This window comes from Xenopus laevis, chromosome 8S, assembly GCF_017654675.1.
Source record: "Xenopus laevis strain J_2021 chromosome 8S, Xenopus_laevis_v10.1, whole genome shotgun sequence".
Lineage (NCBI taxonomy): Eukaryota > Metazoa > Chordata > Amphibia > Anura > Pipidae > Xenopus > Xenopus laevis.
The window spans coordinates 76,905,600-76,924,203 of record NC_054386.1 but is presented as its reverse complement, the minus strand read 5'-3'; the positions used below and the strand labels follow the sequence as shown (position 1 = coordinate 76,924,203).

At 37.2% G+C, this 18,604-nt stretch overlaps 1 protein-coding gene across 1 annotated transcript in view; it reads left to right on the top strand.

The window, feature by feature from the left end:
- LOC108700176 (glypican-3) overlaps nt 1-17,214 on the top strand; it is a 226,633-nt gene extending 209,419 nt beyond the window's left edge. Inside the window, exon 8 of the mRNA XM_018233119.2 lies at nt 16,850-17,214. Within this exon, the coding sequence (XP_018088608.1) occupies nt 16,850-17,031 (182 nt within the window). The 3' untranslated portion in view covers nt 17,032-17,214. The remainder of the gene's footprint in view (nt 1-16,849) is intronic.
- Nucleotides 17,215-18,604: the final 1,390 nt, after the last annotated feature.

Genomic DNA, 18,604 nt, shown 5'->3' with positions numbered 1-18,604 from the left:
CGCAAATTCACTAAGATGCAGATTTTACTGAACGTTACCTCTTGCGCCAACTTGCCTTCGCCACCTCAGACCAGACGAAGTGCAATACAGTAGATAGGACTTCCTCAAAATTTAGTTGAACATTTTTCTAAGTCCCCTGTTTTCAGGGTGATAGGCTGCAAAAGAGCGTAAATTTTTTTTGGGGTAACCGGCTTCCCCCCATTTCACATAAAAATATGGCACATAAACTATACACTGGGCTCATGTGTAGGGCAATATAACAACTTATTAAGCTTCCCTGGGCTTGTGTAGTGTAGTGTAATGTATTTGCTGCAACATATACGTCCATTCAACTTTAACTTTCTGCCGTATGCAAATTAGCCAACTAGCGCAATTTTGCTCTGCTTGCCGAATTAACACTAGCGCAACTTCGCCAGCGTTCTGCGCCCTGGACGCAACTTTGCATGTTAGTGAATTAGCATTGTCTGAGCGAATTTTCGCCTGGCGAAGCCGTCGCTGGCAAAGTTTCGCCGCTTAGTAAATTTGCCCCCAAGTGTTTAAAATTTCAATAAATACTGATATTTCTGATCAGTCATGCCCCTTTCTTATGCTTTCAACTGCATAAAAGCATGAGAGAGCTATATTCAAGTCAGATTTACAACACCAGAGAGACTTGATACAATTGTTACATTCATAGCTTATTTAGCACTGTACATTCTTTGACTATGGGAATGATCCTCCACCATTTCTAATTTACCAATGATAGGAAACCTTTGCTGGTCATGCTATAACGGAAATACAGCTCCCAAAATCTCCAGCCAGCAAAGTTCTTGTTCTGCAACAGCTGAAGGGCCAAAGGTTTTCATTCCCTGTGGTTCACGGACATCAAATTAGTAGAATTCTGGAAGGGTTTTGATATTGGTTTGTGAGAAATAGGAGAGAGAAATATTAAAATGCAATGATAGCTCCCTCAAAAATCCCTCTAGTAATTGACCTCATATTCTTTGTTTCTCTTGGCCTTTACTCTACTTAAACGGAAATACCGGTCTACTGACTACAATATATTCTCCTCTGAGAATAAATAAATCATTTTCCATCACACACCATGTCATGTGCGTTGGGAAAAACTCAGAATTGAATGTACTTTATCATGCAGCAAAAACTCTTTTTCTAACATGTAAAATTATACGTTTGCAAAAATCTGCACTTAGGGCTGCTCATGTGTCTGTTTTAGGTTTCTTTTTTAGACGTTCTAATTCCAACGTCCCATACTGGGAATCTGAATGTATCCAAGCTTTGCACAGCAGTATAAAAAGTCAAGGACGTGTACATCCATTAGGGATGCCAGACGAGCCAAATAACTGATGTCCACATGTTTTACAGGAAATCTAGCCCTTATTAATTCAGTATTTCTTTGCCTCTTGTGCTCCATTTACTAAACCTTTGCCCCCAATAGAGCAAACAGCAGGTGGTTCAGTGCTGGCTTTGTACTTTAGGCATAAGACATGGGTCAGATGTGCAAGATGATCTGCATGTTACACTGACTGTACAAAATGCTTAATCTGATTAGCATACCCGGAGCTAGCATCTGGCATCCCACCCGGATTTTCCAGGAGTCACCAGATTTATATACTAGGTGTAACAGGGCATTATATGCTGTCATGGGGCATGGCTGAGGTTTCCAAATACATGTTTAAAAATCTCCTGGAAATCTCTGCCTGGATGTTGGCATCTCTGCTATACTTGGAAGCATAATAGCTATTTCCCAAGAGAGTTTCTACCATAAGGTTTATAAAGCCTCAGGCAACATTGCTTCAGGGGCAGCAGTTATCCAGCCATCGTCCCATTTCTATAAGAAGAGGTTTGGCTATGCCAGTGAAGGGGACACTTGACTGCAGCAAGGCTTTGCACTTTTATGGAGCAGAATGTCCAGAGTGCCCTTTATTTTGTACTAAAAATGTGTATAGGCCCTACTACATTCATAGAACATTACAGAGGCTGTATATGCCTACACACACCTTTTTTTAAACAGCTGAAACTGTATTTTACCCTTTCTATTATTTTAATTTAAATAAATCATGTAAATCATACATCTTTATATTGAAGGCACTGACAGATTATTTTTCCGATAATAAATAAAACTCTTTTCCCCGTAGATAGCTCAATGAAGCTTGCTATACACTCTTCTGGCTAGTCAACATGCAAATCAGGGATGAGCCTACTGCACACACAAAGAAACCTTTTATGTTCCTTTTTCCTTTTAATGGTGAGGAATGTGTACCCTCTGCTTTGCTCCCATTTACATTGGCCTTGCATAGAAAAACTGTGCTTTGCGCCAAGCCAAGTGTTCTCATTCCTTAAAGATTCACAGGGGTTTTAGAGTGAGGGTTGGGGTAAAGTGCAATAAAATGTAATAAGGAAATGACGTTTTGGATACAATTTTGAATGGAATTAGCCATGCTTATCCAGATTTAAAGGAACAGTTCAGTATACAAATAAAAACTGGGTAAACAGATAGGCTGTACAAAATAAACAATGTTTCTAATTAAGTTAGTTAGCCAAATATGTAATGTATTAAGGCTGGAGTGAGTGGATGTCTAACATAACAGAACAGAACACAACTTCCTGCTTTTCAGTTCTCTTAGTCAGCGACATGAAGGGGGGGCCACATGGGACATAACTGTTCAGTGAGTTTGCAATTGATCCTCAGCATTCAGCTCAGATTCAAAAGAAACAGATATGACCCATGTGCCCACCACCTTCAAGTCACTGATTGGTTACTGCCTGGAAACCAATCAGTAAATACCAAGAGAGCTGCAAAGCAGGAAGTAGTGTTCTGACTATAACGTTACACATCCAGTCACTCCAGCGTGTATAGATTACATTTTTGGCTAACTAACTATATTGAAAACATTTTTTATTTTGCACAATCTATGTATTTGCCCAGTTTATAATTTTACACTGAACGACAGGGGAAGCTGTTACCCAGAGAGAACTAAAGAACACAGACAAAAGCAGAGAATTAAGCTGCATCTCTGAACAAATATTTGATTTACAGCTGCTCTCTGCTATCACTAACAGGCACAGATATGAAAGGGTGGAGAAATGTATCTCTTAAACCCTGCATTATTATAGTAGACAGACACCAAAAAATGTAAGTGTTTTAAAGTAATGAAAATATCACGTAGTGTTGCCCTGCATGGGTGAAACTGATCTGTTTGCTTCAGAAACACTACTATAGTTCACATAAACAAGCTGCTGAGTAGCAATGGCGGAAATTGAAAAACGGCTATATGGCACAGGTTAACGAATGGATAACAGATAACACCATTAGACAGACAGAGCTTATCTTCTATCTTCTATGTAACTTGAGCCTTTTCTCCTTTGAATGGCTGACTCCATTGCTACACAACAGCTTATTTATATAAACAATAGTAGTGTTTTTGAAGCAAACACAGCAGTTTTACCAGTGCAGGGCAACACTGCATTATATTTTCATTACTTTAAAACACTTTTATTTTTTGACGTTACTGTTCCTTTAAGTCTGTTCCATGCAATGTACTTCTTTACTATCTCCAAGCACAAGGGGCAATGTTTGAGCAGCTTTACAAACCTGCATATATTGCACTACTTCCACAAGAAAGAATATACTGCAGGCCAACATAGTCCTAGTTTAACTTGTTACTTTACTGAGGTCATTCAGTAATATTTGAAATTTTAATCTCATCTTGATAACTGTATGATGCCATACATGAAGGCTGGCAGCATGACGAATTATGACATTAGCTATTGGGTTGGTATGGAAAATCCTTTCATAGACTAAAACTGTTTGTTACCTGATTAGTTTTTATTACTACAAATATAGCTGGAAATGCCATCATATACTTACAGCACATAATGCATGGATTTGTTTTTTTATTGCAGCAGAGCAGATGGGAGATAATGTAAAGCTGTACTGTGTATAATCTGGGGCAATAAGAAGAACTGCACTTTGATACTAGTCTACTACTATTGTTGAAAGAAAAGTAAACATAATAAGCTTTCTCCTTCATAGACTGTTTCCTATCTTATCAATTATACAGAGCACAGGCAGTATATAAAACACAAGCTAAATGTAAATCAAGATATTTAATATTCACTTTTTATATTGAAAGGGCATTTGCCTTAATTCTATGGGCTAGACGTCTATGTTTGGGGCTTTGTTTGGGGACCCAGTCCAATGTATACCAGCCTAATATATATCGATACCAGTTTTTTGAGGTACTCATTCACTGCTGGACCTTTGTCATATTATGGAAATGTTAAAAATACAATGTACATGAGATTTAAGAGCTTGTTCATATTCCATTTATGGGACCTGTTTTCCCGACTGCCTGGGACCAGGGGTTTGCCAGATAAGGTTCCCTTCTATTATATGCATCGCCATTCCATAAGGTATAAAGAAAAAGGAAAATTATTATTATAAATGTGGATTATTTGATAAAAATTGAGTCTTTGGGAGATGGCCTTCCCATAATTCAGATCTTTCTGGGTTTCCTGATAAAAGACCCTACAGCTGTATATAAAATGTATTAGTAGTTTCTCTTTGCATTGACTGCAAACAATGAAAATTAAGTGAATCCAAATTTTGAAGAGTCAATGATGTGTATTTTTGTACTTACCCTCAGGTTCCCAATGTGCATTCGCACTGAGAGTTGCCTCACAAACACATAATCCAAAGTAAAGAAAGCTGATCTGAGGATTTAAGTTAAATGCTGGTAAATTAGCATTAGTTAAAGCTGTGGTGTTGGAAATTTAAACACAACGGGGCAGATTTACTAAAGGGCGAAGTGACTAATGATGGCGACGATTCGCCAGCGTTAACGCTTTCAGGAACTACACCGAGTTACTAACGGGCACAGGCATCACTTCACTAGCAAAGGAGATAGGTGCTAGCGGTGATTCACACTCTAACGCCAGGTGACTTTTCGCTCTGGGAATGGACATTACACCGCAAATTCACTAAAATGTGGATTTTACTAAACGTTACCTCTTTTGTCAGACTTACCTTCCCCAGCTCAGACCAATCGAAGTGCAATGGAGTGCATAGAACTTCCTCAAAGTTCAGTTACTTACATCATATATTTTGAGTGGAAAACCTTCCAAGTCCAAAAAACGCTGGCGTCTTTTCCTTTTTTCAGGGTGATATAATATATCTTATAGGGGGGCTCCTTTTGCCTAGAAGATGTATTAGAGGTCACTATATTAAAATCACATCATGTCTCTCTACATGCAGGATTTGTGCAAAAGGCAGTTATTTTGTTAGATTTTGTTTGTACTGGAATTACTTATTTGAGTGAGCTCTAATACATCTGCTAGGAAAGGGAGCCCCTCCTGTAAGATATATTGGATCTAACTGTCAATGAATATCTGACACCCAACTAACTGCTGCATGAAGACAGAATGAAGAGAAACAGATGCTGAGAGAGGAAGAGTGAACATAAACTTGATTATTTCAGAAACGGTACCGAATATTTAATTGATTATATTTAGAAAGTTTCTTATTTCAGTATGATGAAGCTTATATTAAATTTTCATTTTCACGATAGTTCCCCTTTAAGGGAATTCGGGTTTAGGAATCTAATAAAATTGCCTTTAATCATAGTGAAGAAAAGTCGCGTTTTAGTAAATACACCCCATACACAATGTTTACATTATTTACTAGTAGACTTAAGGTATGCAGTTTCAAATGACTGTAAAAATCTGTTATCCAGAGAACCCCAGGTCTCGAGCATTTTGGATAACAGGACCCATACCTGTAACAGCTGAGTGTCTTTAGGCTTCTATAAATGTAGCAGACTGTTCCTCCTTCTCTGCATTGCCCTTAGTAATACAGCTTGTGTTTCAAATAGCACTACCACAGCTAAACTTTAATTTCAGTTTCCTGTTGATTGTGTAAAAATTTCTGATTGCCTGCTATGGGTTACCACCTAGGTGAAAATTTGCCTAGTGCCAAAACAGTATAAGGGCCCTTACGCACGGCGGTTTTTCTTGCACTCCCCTGCGTTGCGCTTACTTCCGTTCAGTTTGCCTAACATTTTGAACCTTTACTTCCTCTTGTACAACCTCTTGGACAGTTCAAATATTTGAAATTTGGGGACTTTTTCTAGTTATAAATTCCAATGAATTTCTTATGTTAAAGGATAATATTACTCTAATCCTGACATTAACCTCCTCACAACCTGAAACAGTTAATGTTTTGAAAGATTAAAAACCTTTTTTTTTCTCATTACTTTTAAAACAGGTGTTGGTTCATCACATGGGAAGAAATCTTATCAGGAAAACTTGCTCAGACCTTGAAAAGTAAAGTCTGTCTCCTGAGTAACATAAAAACACTGGGTGCAAATGATAACACTGCATTGAATACCTGACAGACACACATTTACCTGACATAAAATTGATGTAGATTCACTATCAATATTCAAATCCACACTAAAGTTGATGTTACCATAAAACACGAGTGTACATAGCCTGTATGGTATTGGATGAATGGCAATGGGCTTAATAAAACCTCTGAATCCTATATTTCTGTTCAGCTATTAATATATTATACCCTAATCTAAAAAGCAGCAGCATGTGCAACACCTGTACTCCTGCTGCAAGGTTGTGCCCTCCTGTATAGTACATGTGAGGTGGTTATACAGATCTGTGCACTTACAGCTGTTGTAAGAGAATGGGTAGGCATGATTATTTTAGGAAAATTAAAATAAAACAAATATTTAAGTTATAAAATATTACACATTAGGGCACATTTACTAACATTGGTGCTCGGTAGGTTTTAGGTGGCGAAGTTGGTAGTCGAAGTTTTTTTTAAAGAGACAGTACTTCGACTATCGAATGGTCGAATAGTCGAACGATTTTTAGTTCGAATCGTTCGATTTGAAGTCGTGGTCGAAGAAGCCTATTCGATGGTCGAAGTACCCAAAAAAACAACTTCGAAATTCAAAGTTTTTTTACTTCGAATCCTTCACTCGAGCTTAGTAAATGTGCCCCACTGTGTTTTGGACTTCACAGCCCTAAAAGGTCAGTATATCCAATTTTTAAGATTTGTTTGATGAACAGAGTTTGTATTAAATATGCTTTTGCTTCTTTTATATCTATGGTTGCATTAAACAGGGCAAACAGTGAAACTGAAGGTAAATTTCATTTCAACTTCCTGGTTTGTTACAATCCGGTTAAAACAAATTACCAGTCCATCTAGAAGCCCTCTGTGTAAAGAAACCTTGCCTTGTCCCTGCTGAAGCCTTTGTTATGCTTTGTGATAAGGAGCAGTTCATTGTACATAGCGTTCTCATTGGACTGGTGATTTGTTTTCACTTACTCTTAAGAAACAGGTAGTTGGATGGATTTTTACTTTAAATATCAGTCTTTGTCCCATTAGTGCAAGAAATAAGATGCTTCCTAAATGAGAACTCCGGCTTCCGAACCAAAATTTGATAGAGGCCCACAGAAACCCCTAATATACTGTACCCACAGTTACCTGTCAAAAAGTATGAATAAATGCCATTTTCTATGTTGAAATCCAGCTGTTTAACAGTTCGTCTCTTTCTGCATCATTTGAAATCCTGGCAGGGAAAGAGGGACTAAAACACTGATGTTACAAATTGTAACAACTTCTCCACAGCTTACAGACAGCATGCAGGAACTACATAACCCACAATGCATTGCACTGTGATGTTCCGTTCCTTATTGTAATAACGTGTGCAGGGAATTGTGGGGTTTGGAGGATGCAGTCTAAAGACAGATAGCTGTTGATACAAAGTAACAGTAGTCAGCCAGCTCAGCAAAGTAGTCGGAAAGATCAGCAGAAGAGTAGGGGGCTAGGCTTAGGGAACTGTTCCAAACCATTAAAAGTCATGAAAAGTCTGTATATTTTTTAATTGATGTATATTGCAAAGTTGCTTGAAATTATGTTTACTTTTCAAAAAGCTTAAGTTATGTTTTTGTGGAGTTCCCCTTTAATTATAACAATAGGAGAAAAGTACATTTAGCACAAATCCTATTCAGTGAATTAAGCTTAGTAACAACTCACAATATACACAAAATATCAAATACCTAATGCAAGGTAATTGCACATCACAGTTTATTCTTTAGCATAGAGCAATGATAACAGGTAACACTTAAAGGGATAATAAAACCAAACATTGCAGTAACAGCATTATATTTTTATGACCTCTTACATTTTTGGCTTTCCAGTTACTATAGAGTTACAACTTTTTGGCAGGTCATCTGAATCTGACGGAGAGATTTGTCACCAGTGATAAAAATGCACGACTGCAGACAACAAATCTGAAAATGCGTATCCACCTAAATTGCCAGTGGTAAAACCTGCAAATTGCTTTGTTCTCCTTAAGTCGCCTGATGAGGAAGACTCGGAGGGCAACTTCGAAAGAACGAAGCGGAGCGTAGATTTTAGTTATTGGTAGTGGAGAAGCATTTATTGTGGGCAGCAAATCTCCCTGTCAGCCATGGCCTTTATAGAGTGTTGTCCAAGTGTAAGGGAAATACATCAGGCTTTTAATCATATTTTGCTTTTTAACCTCACAATAGTGTCTGCTAGACAGGAAACTCATTGGACAACGTTAGATTTCTCCTTTTATTCCTCATGGTTTCTTGTCAACTGGTTCAATGTTAACTGTTTTTTTCATCTGTCCACCCAGACAATTCCTTAGGTCTTTCTTGATTGCAGGGAGCCTTTAACTATATGTCCAGGAATAATCTCAAAAGAGTTCTAAAGAGAGCTAAACCCTAAAACAATATGGGGTAGAAATGCTGTATTTCATATACTGAAACTTCTGCACCAGCCTAAAGTTTCAGAATCTCTACAACAGTTATGTGTAGGCCTTTCACATGCTCAGTGTGTGTTGAGAAACTAAGCTTAGGGGTTGTCGCAAATCATTAGACATAAAATGAGGTTCATATATCCTAGAAGCTCATGCCACAAGGCTGATTATAACATGATGCAAATTGCACTGGTCTCTGAGCTGGCATACATGAGTCATAGAGGCGGGGCAGACAATTACTTTCACTTTCCATTCAGCACTTCCTAGATGTCACTGCTCTCCACACGTTCCCCCGTTCTCTTCCCGGCATGGGAATGGACAGCGGGTCCCCCATTCTGGTGCACAAACAAGATTCTGAGATGATGCAAGGCTTGCCTCAGTAACAGTGTCCACAAAAATGGCGCCTGCCTGCTTGCTGTAATTATGAATTCCCAGACTGAAGGAAACAAGATTCAAATAATTTATATTGTGTAATTAAAGTTCATTTTGCTTGAATAATGTGATAAAATAGGATTTTGAATAATTTTTTTGGTGACGGGTCCCCTTTAAATTAACTGTTAGTATGATGTAGAGACTGATATTCTGAGATAATTTGCAATTTGTTTTCATTTTTATTATTTGTGGTTTTTGAGTTACTTAGCTTTTTACTCAGAAGATCTCCAGTTTGCAATTTCAGAAATCTAGTTGCTAAGGTCCAAATTCCCCTAGCAACCATGCAGTGATTTGAATAAGAGACTGGAATATGAATAGGATGGGGCCCAAATAGACAGATGAGTAATAAAAAGTAGCAATACCAATACATTTGTACTTTAACAGAGCATTTGTTTTTAGATGGGGTCAGTGACCCCCATTTGAAAGCTGGAAAGAGTCATAAGAAAAAGGCAAATAAATAAAAAACTATAAAAAAATAAATAATGAAGACCCATTGAAAAGTTGCTTAGAAACGGGCATTCTGTAACATAGTAAAAGTTAACGTGAAGATGAACCCATGATACTGTCATGGGAAATTTTTTTTTTCACTGAAATCCATTTCTCAAAAGAGCAAACAGATGTTTTTATATTGAATTTTGAAATCTGACATGGGACTAGACATATTGTCAATTTCCCAGCTGCCCCAAGTCATGTGACTTTTGCTCTGATAAACTTCAATCACTCTTTACTGCTGTTCTGCAAGTTAGAGTGATATCACCCCCCTCACTTTTTCCCCCCAGCAGCCAAACAAAAGAACAATGAGAAGGTAACCAGATAGCAGCTCCCTAACACAAGATAACAGCTGCCTGGTAGATCTAAGAACAACACTCAATAGTAAAAACTCATGTCCCACTGAGACACATTCAGTTACATTGAGAAGGAAAAACAGCAGCCTGCCAGAAAGCATTTCTCTCCTAAAGTTCTGGCACAAGTCACATGACTGGGGGCAGCTGGGAAATTGACAAAATGTCTAGCCCCATGTCAGATTTCAAAATTGAATATAAAAAAATCAGTTTGCTCTTTTGAGAAATGGATTTCAGTGCAGAATTCTGCTGGAGTAGCACTATTAACTGATGCGTTTTGAAAAAAAACCCATGTTTTCCGATGACAGGATCCCTTTAAGGCTTATAAGGAAGGTATAATGTTTTGCCAAAAGAAACAGTTTTACCCCTCTCTGGAAATCAGCACAGAAATTATATGTATCTGTAGTTTTAGTTCCTTGTGTTTAGGTCGCTACCCCTAAATATTATTTTTTTATTGTTCTAGTTCTAGTCTTTAAATTTGTGTGGTTTGTTTTCTAAACCAGGTTTTACAGATTCTCTAGTTTTTCACATATTTTCTTTTGATTGATAGCGTAGATATTGAGCATAGATATTTGGAGTCATAAAACCTTTACACTGTGGGGAATATTTGCCACCTGACAGCTCAAGGCTAATCGTCTTTATTTGCTCAGCATAGTTTTATTTAAACAGGTTTTCAAGGTGTGTGTTTAAATACGTTACCAGTGATTAACACATTTACATTTTTACTTGAATGCTTTAGTATTAAATGCCACATGCATATTATGTTGAGGCAACAGGCCTATTTAATAGTAGAATCTAGCCATGAGCATTTTGTTTAAAAAAAAAAAAGGTTTAATAATGTTTTGGGAGAAGTGATGGGCGAAGCTCTCCCATTTCACTTCAATGAAAAATTTGTCAATTTCCCGCAAAATTTGCAAAACGAAACCGCGAAAACTTTTTGAAAAATCTGAAAAGTTTACGAAAAATTCTTGAAATTTGGACGTTTTCACGAAAAATTCGTGAAATACGAAAAATTTCAGCGGCGAAACACGCCGCAAATTCGTGCCTGGCGTTTTTATTCGCCCATCACTATTTGGGAGGCATAAACATGTAATTATAATAAAAATGTTGAATGATTTTCATCCCAGCTGCCTGACAGTATGTTCGGTAATGTGAAATAACTTTTTGATGTACAAATATTCCCATTATAAATATTGCTGAGGGGACATGTCACAATAAATACACAAATCCATAGCATGGCTAACAAAAGATGCCTTGTGTGAATCATTGGATCAATTTTATTTTAAGGCTGTTATATACAGGCACTAATACACTTACTTATGCATCTATTACATTTATCATTTTACTTATTGAAGGGGTTGTTCGCCTTTTTTTCAGTTGAGTTGGTTTCAGACAGTTTACCAGAAATAAAGACTTTTTCCAATTACTTTCTATTTTCTATTTGTGACTGTTTTTCTAATATTAAAGTGTAACGTTTCATTTTTCACATTCTAAAGCAGCTCTGGGAGAGGGGTTCCCGACTCTTAAACTGTTTAAATTGATACTTTTAATTGATAGATTTGTTATATTTGTCCCTGCTGCGCAGAATCCCTGAGACTCATTAAAAGGCAGCTGTTAGAATTTATACAATGGTTGCTAATATTCCACAGAAATGTAACAACTGAATGTAGCAACATGCAACCACTTCAGATACTCCTGGGCTGCCAGACTAAAACACTAGAGACAGGAACATTAAACTTCAAACTTACATTTTGGGAAAATGGTTAAAATAAAAGATGAATAGCAATTAAAAAAGTCGTTATTTATAGCGAACAATCTGAAAACAACCCTGCTGAAAAAAAGTGTTTGAAAGGTGAACCCCTTTAACAGAATCATTTTTTCAGGCAAAAACTAGTGGGGAATAGGGGAGTTTAATTTCTACAAAGTTAAATCTAATTTAAGCTTATGGGGACCTGAACTTCTTGGATTTGGAATACATACTGGCCTTGTATGATCTATTGCTATGTGTGTCACCTCAGTGAATATTTAAATAATTTAACCATAAACATTTTTGGATGCACGTCCAAATAGTCAGAAAATTGCGGTAAATTCACAAATTTTTTGCCAAAACGGGAGAAATTCGCCCATCACTAATTTTGAACTCCTATTCTGTACACGGCCAGGGTTAAAATTAGGGATGCACCGAATCCAGGATTTGGGTCAGGATCCGACCTTTTTCAGCAGGATTCGGATTCGGTTGAATCCTTCTGCCCGGGCCGAACCGAATCGAATCCTAATTTGCATATGCAAATTGCGTGACTTTTTGTCACAAAACAAGGAAGTAAAAAATGTTTCCATTTAGACTGACTTGGGGCAGTAAAACATTACTAATCATAATTTTGTCAGTAGCAAAAAAACCTTTTCTCCAAGACTGGATTAAGCAGCAAACCCCATTCATCTCTCTATTTACTTAAAAACTTTCTAAATGCAGAAACAACTGTGGTTTAAACTGCTTGGTACACAAACAGAATAATTCTCCAGGATCCGCCAACTGTGTTGCAACAGCCGTCAGCATGTATTGTTAAAAAAATGTAAAAGATAAAATAATGTATAGAAGCTTTGTCTAGGCTCATACAAGTCAGGTAAAGCAGATACAGTCTTAGGGGTTATTTATCAGAGTCTGAGTCTGGTTGGACTTTTAATAGGGAAAACCACCCTTTTTTCGTAGAAGAAAAACTTTAAGATTTATTAAACCCTGATGATTAGGGATGTAGCGAACTGCCGATTTGGTGTTCGCGAACACCGGCAAAAAATGCGAACGTTCGCGAACAGTTCGTGAACTTCGAACACCCGCTAAAATCGTTCGATTCGAACGATCAAAGGATTTTAATCGTTCGATCGAAGGATTTTCATTCGAATCGAACGATCGAAGCCATTCGATCGAATGCTTTTCATTCGATCGAATGCTTACAATCGTTCGAACGAATGGAAATCGTTCGATTTTTAGCGGTCGAAGGGATTCGAATGGTCGAATGGTCGAACGATCGAACGCGAACTCAAAATGCGAACGTTCCCAAACGTTCGCGAACATTCGGCGGACGCGAACGGTCGAAGTTCGCGGGCGAACAGTTCGCTACATCCCTACTGATGATATTAAAAGTCCAAATAAAAAATGTCTTAAGGGTCAGCTTGAGGGACAGAACTAGGCAACAGAGGCGTGCATCAAGCTGATTTCCAATTAACAATGAATATCTTTGGTTACGAGGAAGGGAAGATACCACCACACACAGGATAGGAATGCTGGCTCAGGGGTATGTTCTTGGACAGCTAATAGGGATCTAAGCCTCATACATCTATATATATATATATATATATATATTACAAAAAAGACCAGCAACACAGGGCTATGAATAGGCTATTCATGCACAATTTGAATATATTTTTATTTTGATGCACAAATTTTTGTTGCTGGTCTTTTTTGTAATATATATATATATATATATATATATATATATATATATATATATATATATATATATATATATAAAGATGTATGAGGCTATATATATATATATATATATATATATATATATAAATAATACACAAAAGCCATGAATATCCTGTAAATTATATCCTTATAAACGGTGAGTTCTGATGTCATCAGTTATAAACGGTGAGTTCTGATGTCATTTCTGTCACATGACTCACTGAAATTTGTGTATTATAATAAATAAAGTACCCCCTGTTGTAAAATATGAGGATATTAGAAGTTACCTCGGAGTTCCATGAACTGTATAAAAACACTCGGCCTTCGGCCTCGTGTTTTATATGGTCATGAAACTCCTCGGTAACTTAGAATATCCTTATATTTTACAAGAGGGGGTACTTTATTCACTATATATATATATTTTTCAGTAGCAGTATGCACAAAATGTCTCTGTCTTAAATATATTGATAATGGGTTGAGTGCAGAGGAATCTTGTATTTGTCTATATGTATTTTGTGGTCACACCCTCATTGCACCCCCGCCTAATGATTTTAAAAACTAGTGGTGAGCACAACTTTCCCTTGTTTGTTATAGTTCTACAAGAGCAGTGACCAGCTCCATGTTGTAGCTCCCACCCTCTCCAACTATAGTCAGGTGATCCCACTGGTGTCTAATAAAAGGGCAGCCAAGTTTGGGAGTTTTACTTTGAAAGCAGCTAGTAAGTTGCAGGTAAAACGTATTCGTCCCTTTTATAAAATGTATAATTAAACCATAGAATTCTTAATGAATCAGATGAAAATTGAGCATAGGACTGGCCAGATATGGGATGACTTTGACGTAGTTGGCCAGCTTAAATATATTGCAATATATGGACAAACAATCCCTGTTTTGTTTAAAGGGTAAGGCATTTTTCAGTAGCAGTATGCACAAAATGTCTCTGTCTTAAATATATTGATAATGGGTTGAGTGCAGAGGAATCTTGTATTTGTCTATATATATATATATATATATATATATATATATATATATATATATATATATATATATATATATATATATATATATATATATATAAAGATGTATGAGGCTTAGATCCCTATTAGCTGTCCAAGAACATACCCGTGAGCCAGCATTCCTATCCTGTGTGTGGTGGTATCTTCCCTTCCTTGTAACCAAAGATATTCATTGTTAATTGGAAATCAGCTTGATGCACGCCTCTGTTGCCTAGTTCTGTCCCTCAAGCTGACTGGAAGTAGGTTTCAGTGTTCCCTGTGGGGCTCATTTCCATAAGGAACCCACAGTGTGACCAGCTAACCCCATAAAAGGTCACTACATACTGTATATGTCTACTTTTGGTGGAAAGCCAAAAAATAACCACAGTAAAAATGCTACATTAAGTGGGTTATTTATCAAAATCCGAAATTTATTTCACTATTTTTGGAAAGCCACTCTGACCAAATCTGCATAGACTTTCCCCCCCTATTTATCATTACATTTTCCTGAAAAATTCTTGTGCTGGAAAAGTCAAGAAAAGATCTTAAAAAACCAATGGTAATCCAAAAAGCTTTCATCCAAAAACATGTCAATATACCTGCCTCCAAGTAAGGTTTCCAATATGAAGGGTCAGACATAAAGCACCAATGAAATGTAAGCTTAGGCAAAGGGACTTTATATACAAAGTACAGTAACTATACACACATAAATGAGAGATTCTCAACAGGTTAAACTATGCTCCAGATCAAAAAAAAAAAAGACAATAGCATTTCTTTACCTTACCAACACTTTTTAGTTAAAAAGTTAAAAAGTTCGATGCTACTCTGCTTCAACCTGTGCTATGTTGGGACGTGTCATTCCTTTGTACAAACTATATCAGTGGGGATCAGTGGGGGAGATGTAGTGCTTTCATCTTACAAAACTGCATTTGGGATGTTTCTCCTAATTTGGCTTGCCCCAGACTTAAAAGTTAGATTAATGCAATTAAAGTATACAGTAAATGAGCCATTTGTCATGATTATCTAAACTTTGCATGCAAAGTCTTGAGCTGTAGAGATGAATGACAAAAGATATGAATGCACTGGTGGATACTAACAGGGGAGCTGTATAGATAAATTATAAAAACATTTTTTTATTTATTATTTAAAGTAGAAGGAAAGCTACTGATGCAGTTTGTTGCCAATAGATTAGTCACAATAGTGCAAGCTATAACACTATATTTATTCTGCAGAATGCTTTACCATACTTGAGTAAACAGCTCTAGAAGCTCTCTCTCTGTTTGTTTAGGATAGCAGCTGCCATAATGGCTTGGTGTGACATCACGTCCTGCCTGAGTCTCTCCCTGCTCACTCATAGCTCTGGGCTAAGATTACAGCAGGGAGGGGGAGAGGAGCAAACTGAGCATGCTCAAGGCCGTGCCCTGGAGGTTTAAACTGAAAACAGGAAGTCTGATACAGAAGCCCATGTGTACACAATAGAAGGAAAGAAATGTGGTGTTTCTTTTGACAGAGGACTCAGATCAGCATTACTTTGAGGTTTTACTGGTATATTTATATAGACCTTTCTGATAAAGCTTACTTAATTTTAGCCTTTCCTTCTCCTTTAAGAAAAAGACCAACTGAATTTGGTTACTTTAGTTGCAGTAGTGCTCTAAGCAGCTGACACTCCTTATTTACTCCTTTAGTGACATCACAGAGATTAGCAGCAAATGGAAATTCTTTAAACTTACTTTTTTTTTTAGAAAAAATATGTGTAAGTGCTTCACCAGCTGCTAAACCCAATGAGACTCAGCAAAGAATGTGATCAGTTCATGAACCCTTAAACAGTATTGTCAAAGAATTTGCAAAAATTGTTTAGCTTTTATTACGTTTCTGTTTAGAAGAAAATGGCTGTTAAGGAGAGGCGTCACACTAGGGATTACTCACAAGCATTTAGATCATGCCACATGCTTTTTCCAGGATTCATGCGAAGTGCGTGTCCTGAATGTGTGAATGCACATGAATATCACTATTTACCAAAGCCATATAAATTGGCTGAAATTCTCGGTTTCTCCCTGTAATTTCCTTTTCTTTTATACTTCAGCTGCTGTCATTTTCATCCAGTTTTGCAGCAGGAAGACTTTGATATCTAATCCAGTACTTGCTCTGCAGCATTGTGCTATGAAAGTGGTCCAATTTATTCAAATGTGTAGTCCAAAAATATTTCACCATGTGGAATAAAAATCTTACGCTATTGCACATGGTGACTATTTAAACTCAGGCTAACTGACATTCTAAAGGCACTACAAGACTTGTGTTTCTCTTTCTTCATTTCAGAAATGGATTATGATTTTGATATAGAGGACATTCCATTTAACAAACAAGTCCGGAATCAGCAGGAACACAATGGCCGGGAGATCGTCCATCTCCAGTCTGGAAGTGACTACAAAGAGACGGTGCTGGCCAGAATCTTCCCTCTTTTCATTGCTGCCATTTTTGGGATTCTTATCATGGTTTGATTCTTTGTATTTAGCTCCGCAAGCTCCCAGGGGCTAAAAATGTTGCCATATGAATTTTACAGTTTATAACATTCCCAAACAATTGTAAAGCCTTCTCGGAATAAAAGGAATTTTATATAATAAATTGAATTCATTGGTTATTAAAGAAAAATGGTTTAATAAAAACATTTTAATTACACCCTATTTTTCTGTTTGTGTCTCTGTTTCTATTTGTGTTCACAAACTTTATAAACGTTTGACACATATACAGGGTGGGATCCTTTATCCAAAAACCTGTTAACCAAAAAGCTCTGAAATATGTAAAGGTAATTGTCTGTTTAGGCCAAGTGCAATTTTCAGCTTTAGATGGAAGCAGGCTCCCCAGTTAGGGGCAGATCTATCAAAGGTCAAGGTGAATTTTCGAATTGAAAAAACTAGGGAATAGTCCAAATTTGATTCAAATTTGCAAAAAATTCGAAAATCAAAATTTATCATGAACTCTCTCTTTAAAAATTTAGACTTCGACCATTTGACACCTAAAACCTGCCGAATTGCTGTTTTAGCCTAGGGGAACCTCCTAGAACAGGGGTGTCCAACATTTTTGGCTTCTCTGGGCCACATTGGAAAAAGAAAAATTGTCTGGGGCCACACATGAAATACACAATCACTTTTGATTTGTAAAAGTAAAGAAAATACACAGAAAAGAACTACAATACCAGTTGGATAACCAGATGGAGCAATACACTGGAATATGGGACACCTGGATAATAAATAGACGTATTATTATATTATTATTACTAACTGGGCAATGGGCAGAGACCCCCCTCCTCCTATTTCCTCGGGAACCAAGAGTTTCAAGCTGGGCCGCATTCATATGCATCCTGGGCCGCATGTGGCCCTCGGGCCGCAGTTTGGACACCCCTGGTTTAGGCCATATTAAGCATTACTAGTTGGTTTATTCTGTGTAATAATAAAATAGTACAATGTCTATTGGGTATATTTAATGTTTAAATGTCTCTAATAGCTTAAGTTATGATGATATAAAATTACAGAAAACCCCAGGTCCTGAGCATTTCAGATAATATTCCATATCTGTATTATAAATTTTAAAGAAGGAACAGCAAAACCAAGCATTTTTGTGTACACTAGATAAATGGAGTAGTCATGTGTGGTTGGGTGGTGGGTGGGCAGGCGTGTGCCTATAAAACCAGAAGCTGTCAGAGGTTGCGGGCGGATCAAAGAGGCAGAAGAGCTCAACCCGCCTGTAGCCCGCAAATGGGGCAGCGTGGTTGGCCTGACCCGCAGGTAAACCCGGGAAACAAAATAACTAGGAGTTACACATTTACCAGCAAATACATTGCTTATACATTTAGCACTGGCCCTGGCAGATATTTTATTGATTGTTGCTGAAATACCAGCCCAAATGGCAACCCTAGTTGCGATTAAAAACACATATGGTGGTGAATTCAGGCTCACAATCAGTTGAAAGTTTGGGTATAATATCTATTTTGTCATTGCAACAGAGGCATCTTCAGACTACATGATTATATGAAAGCCAGATTTTCTACAGTGGTCTCTAAACTCCACAGTTAAG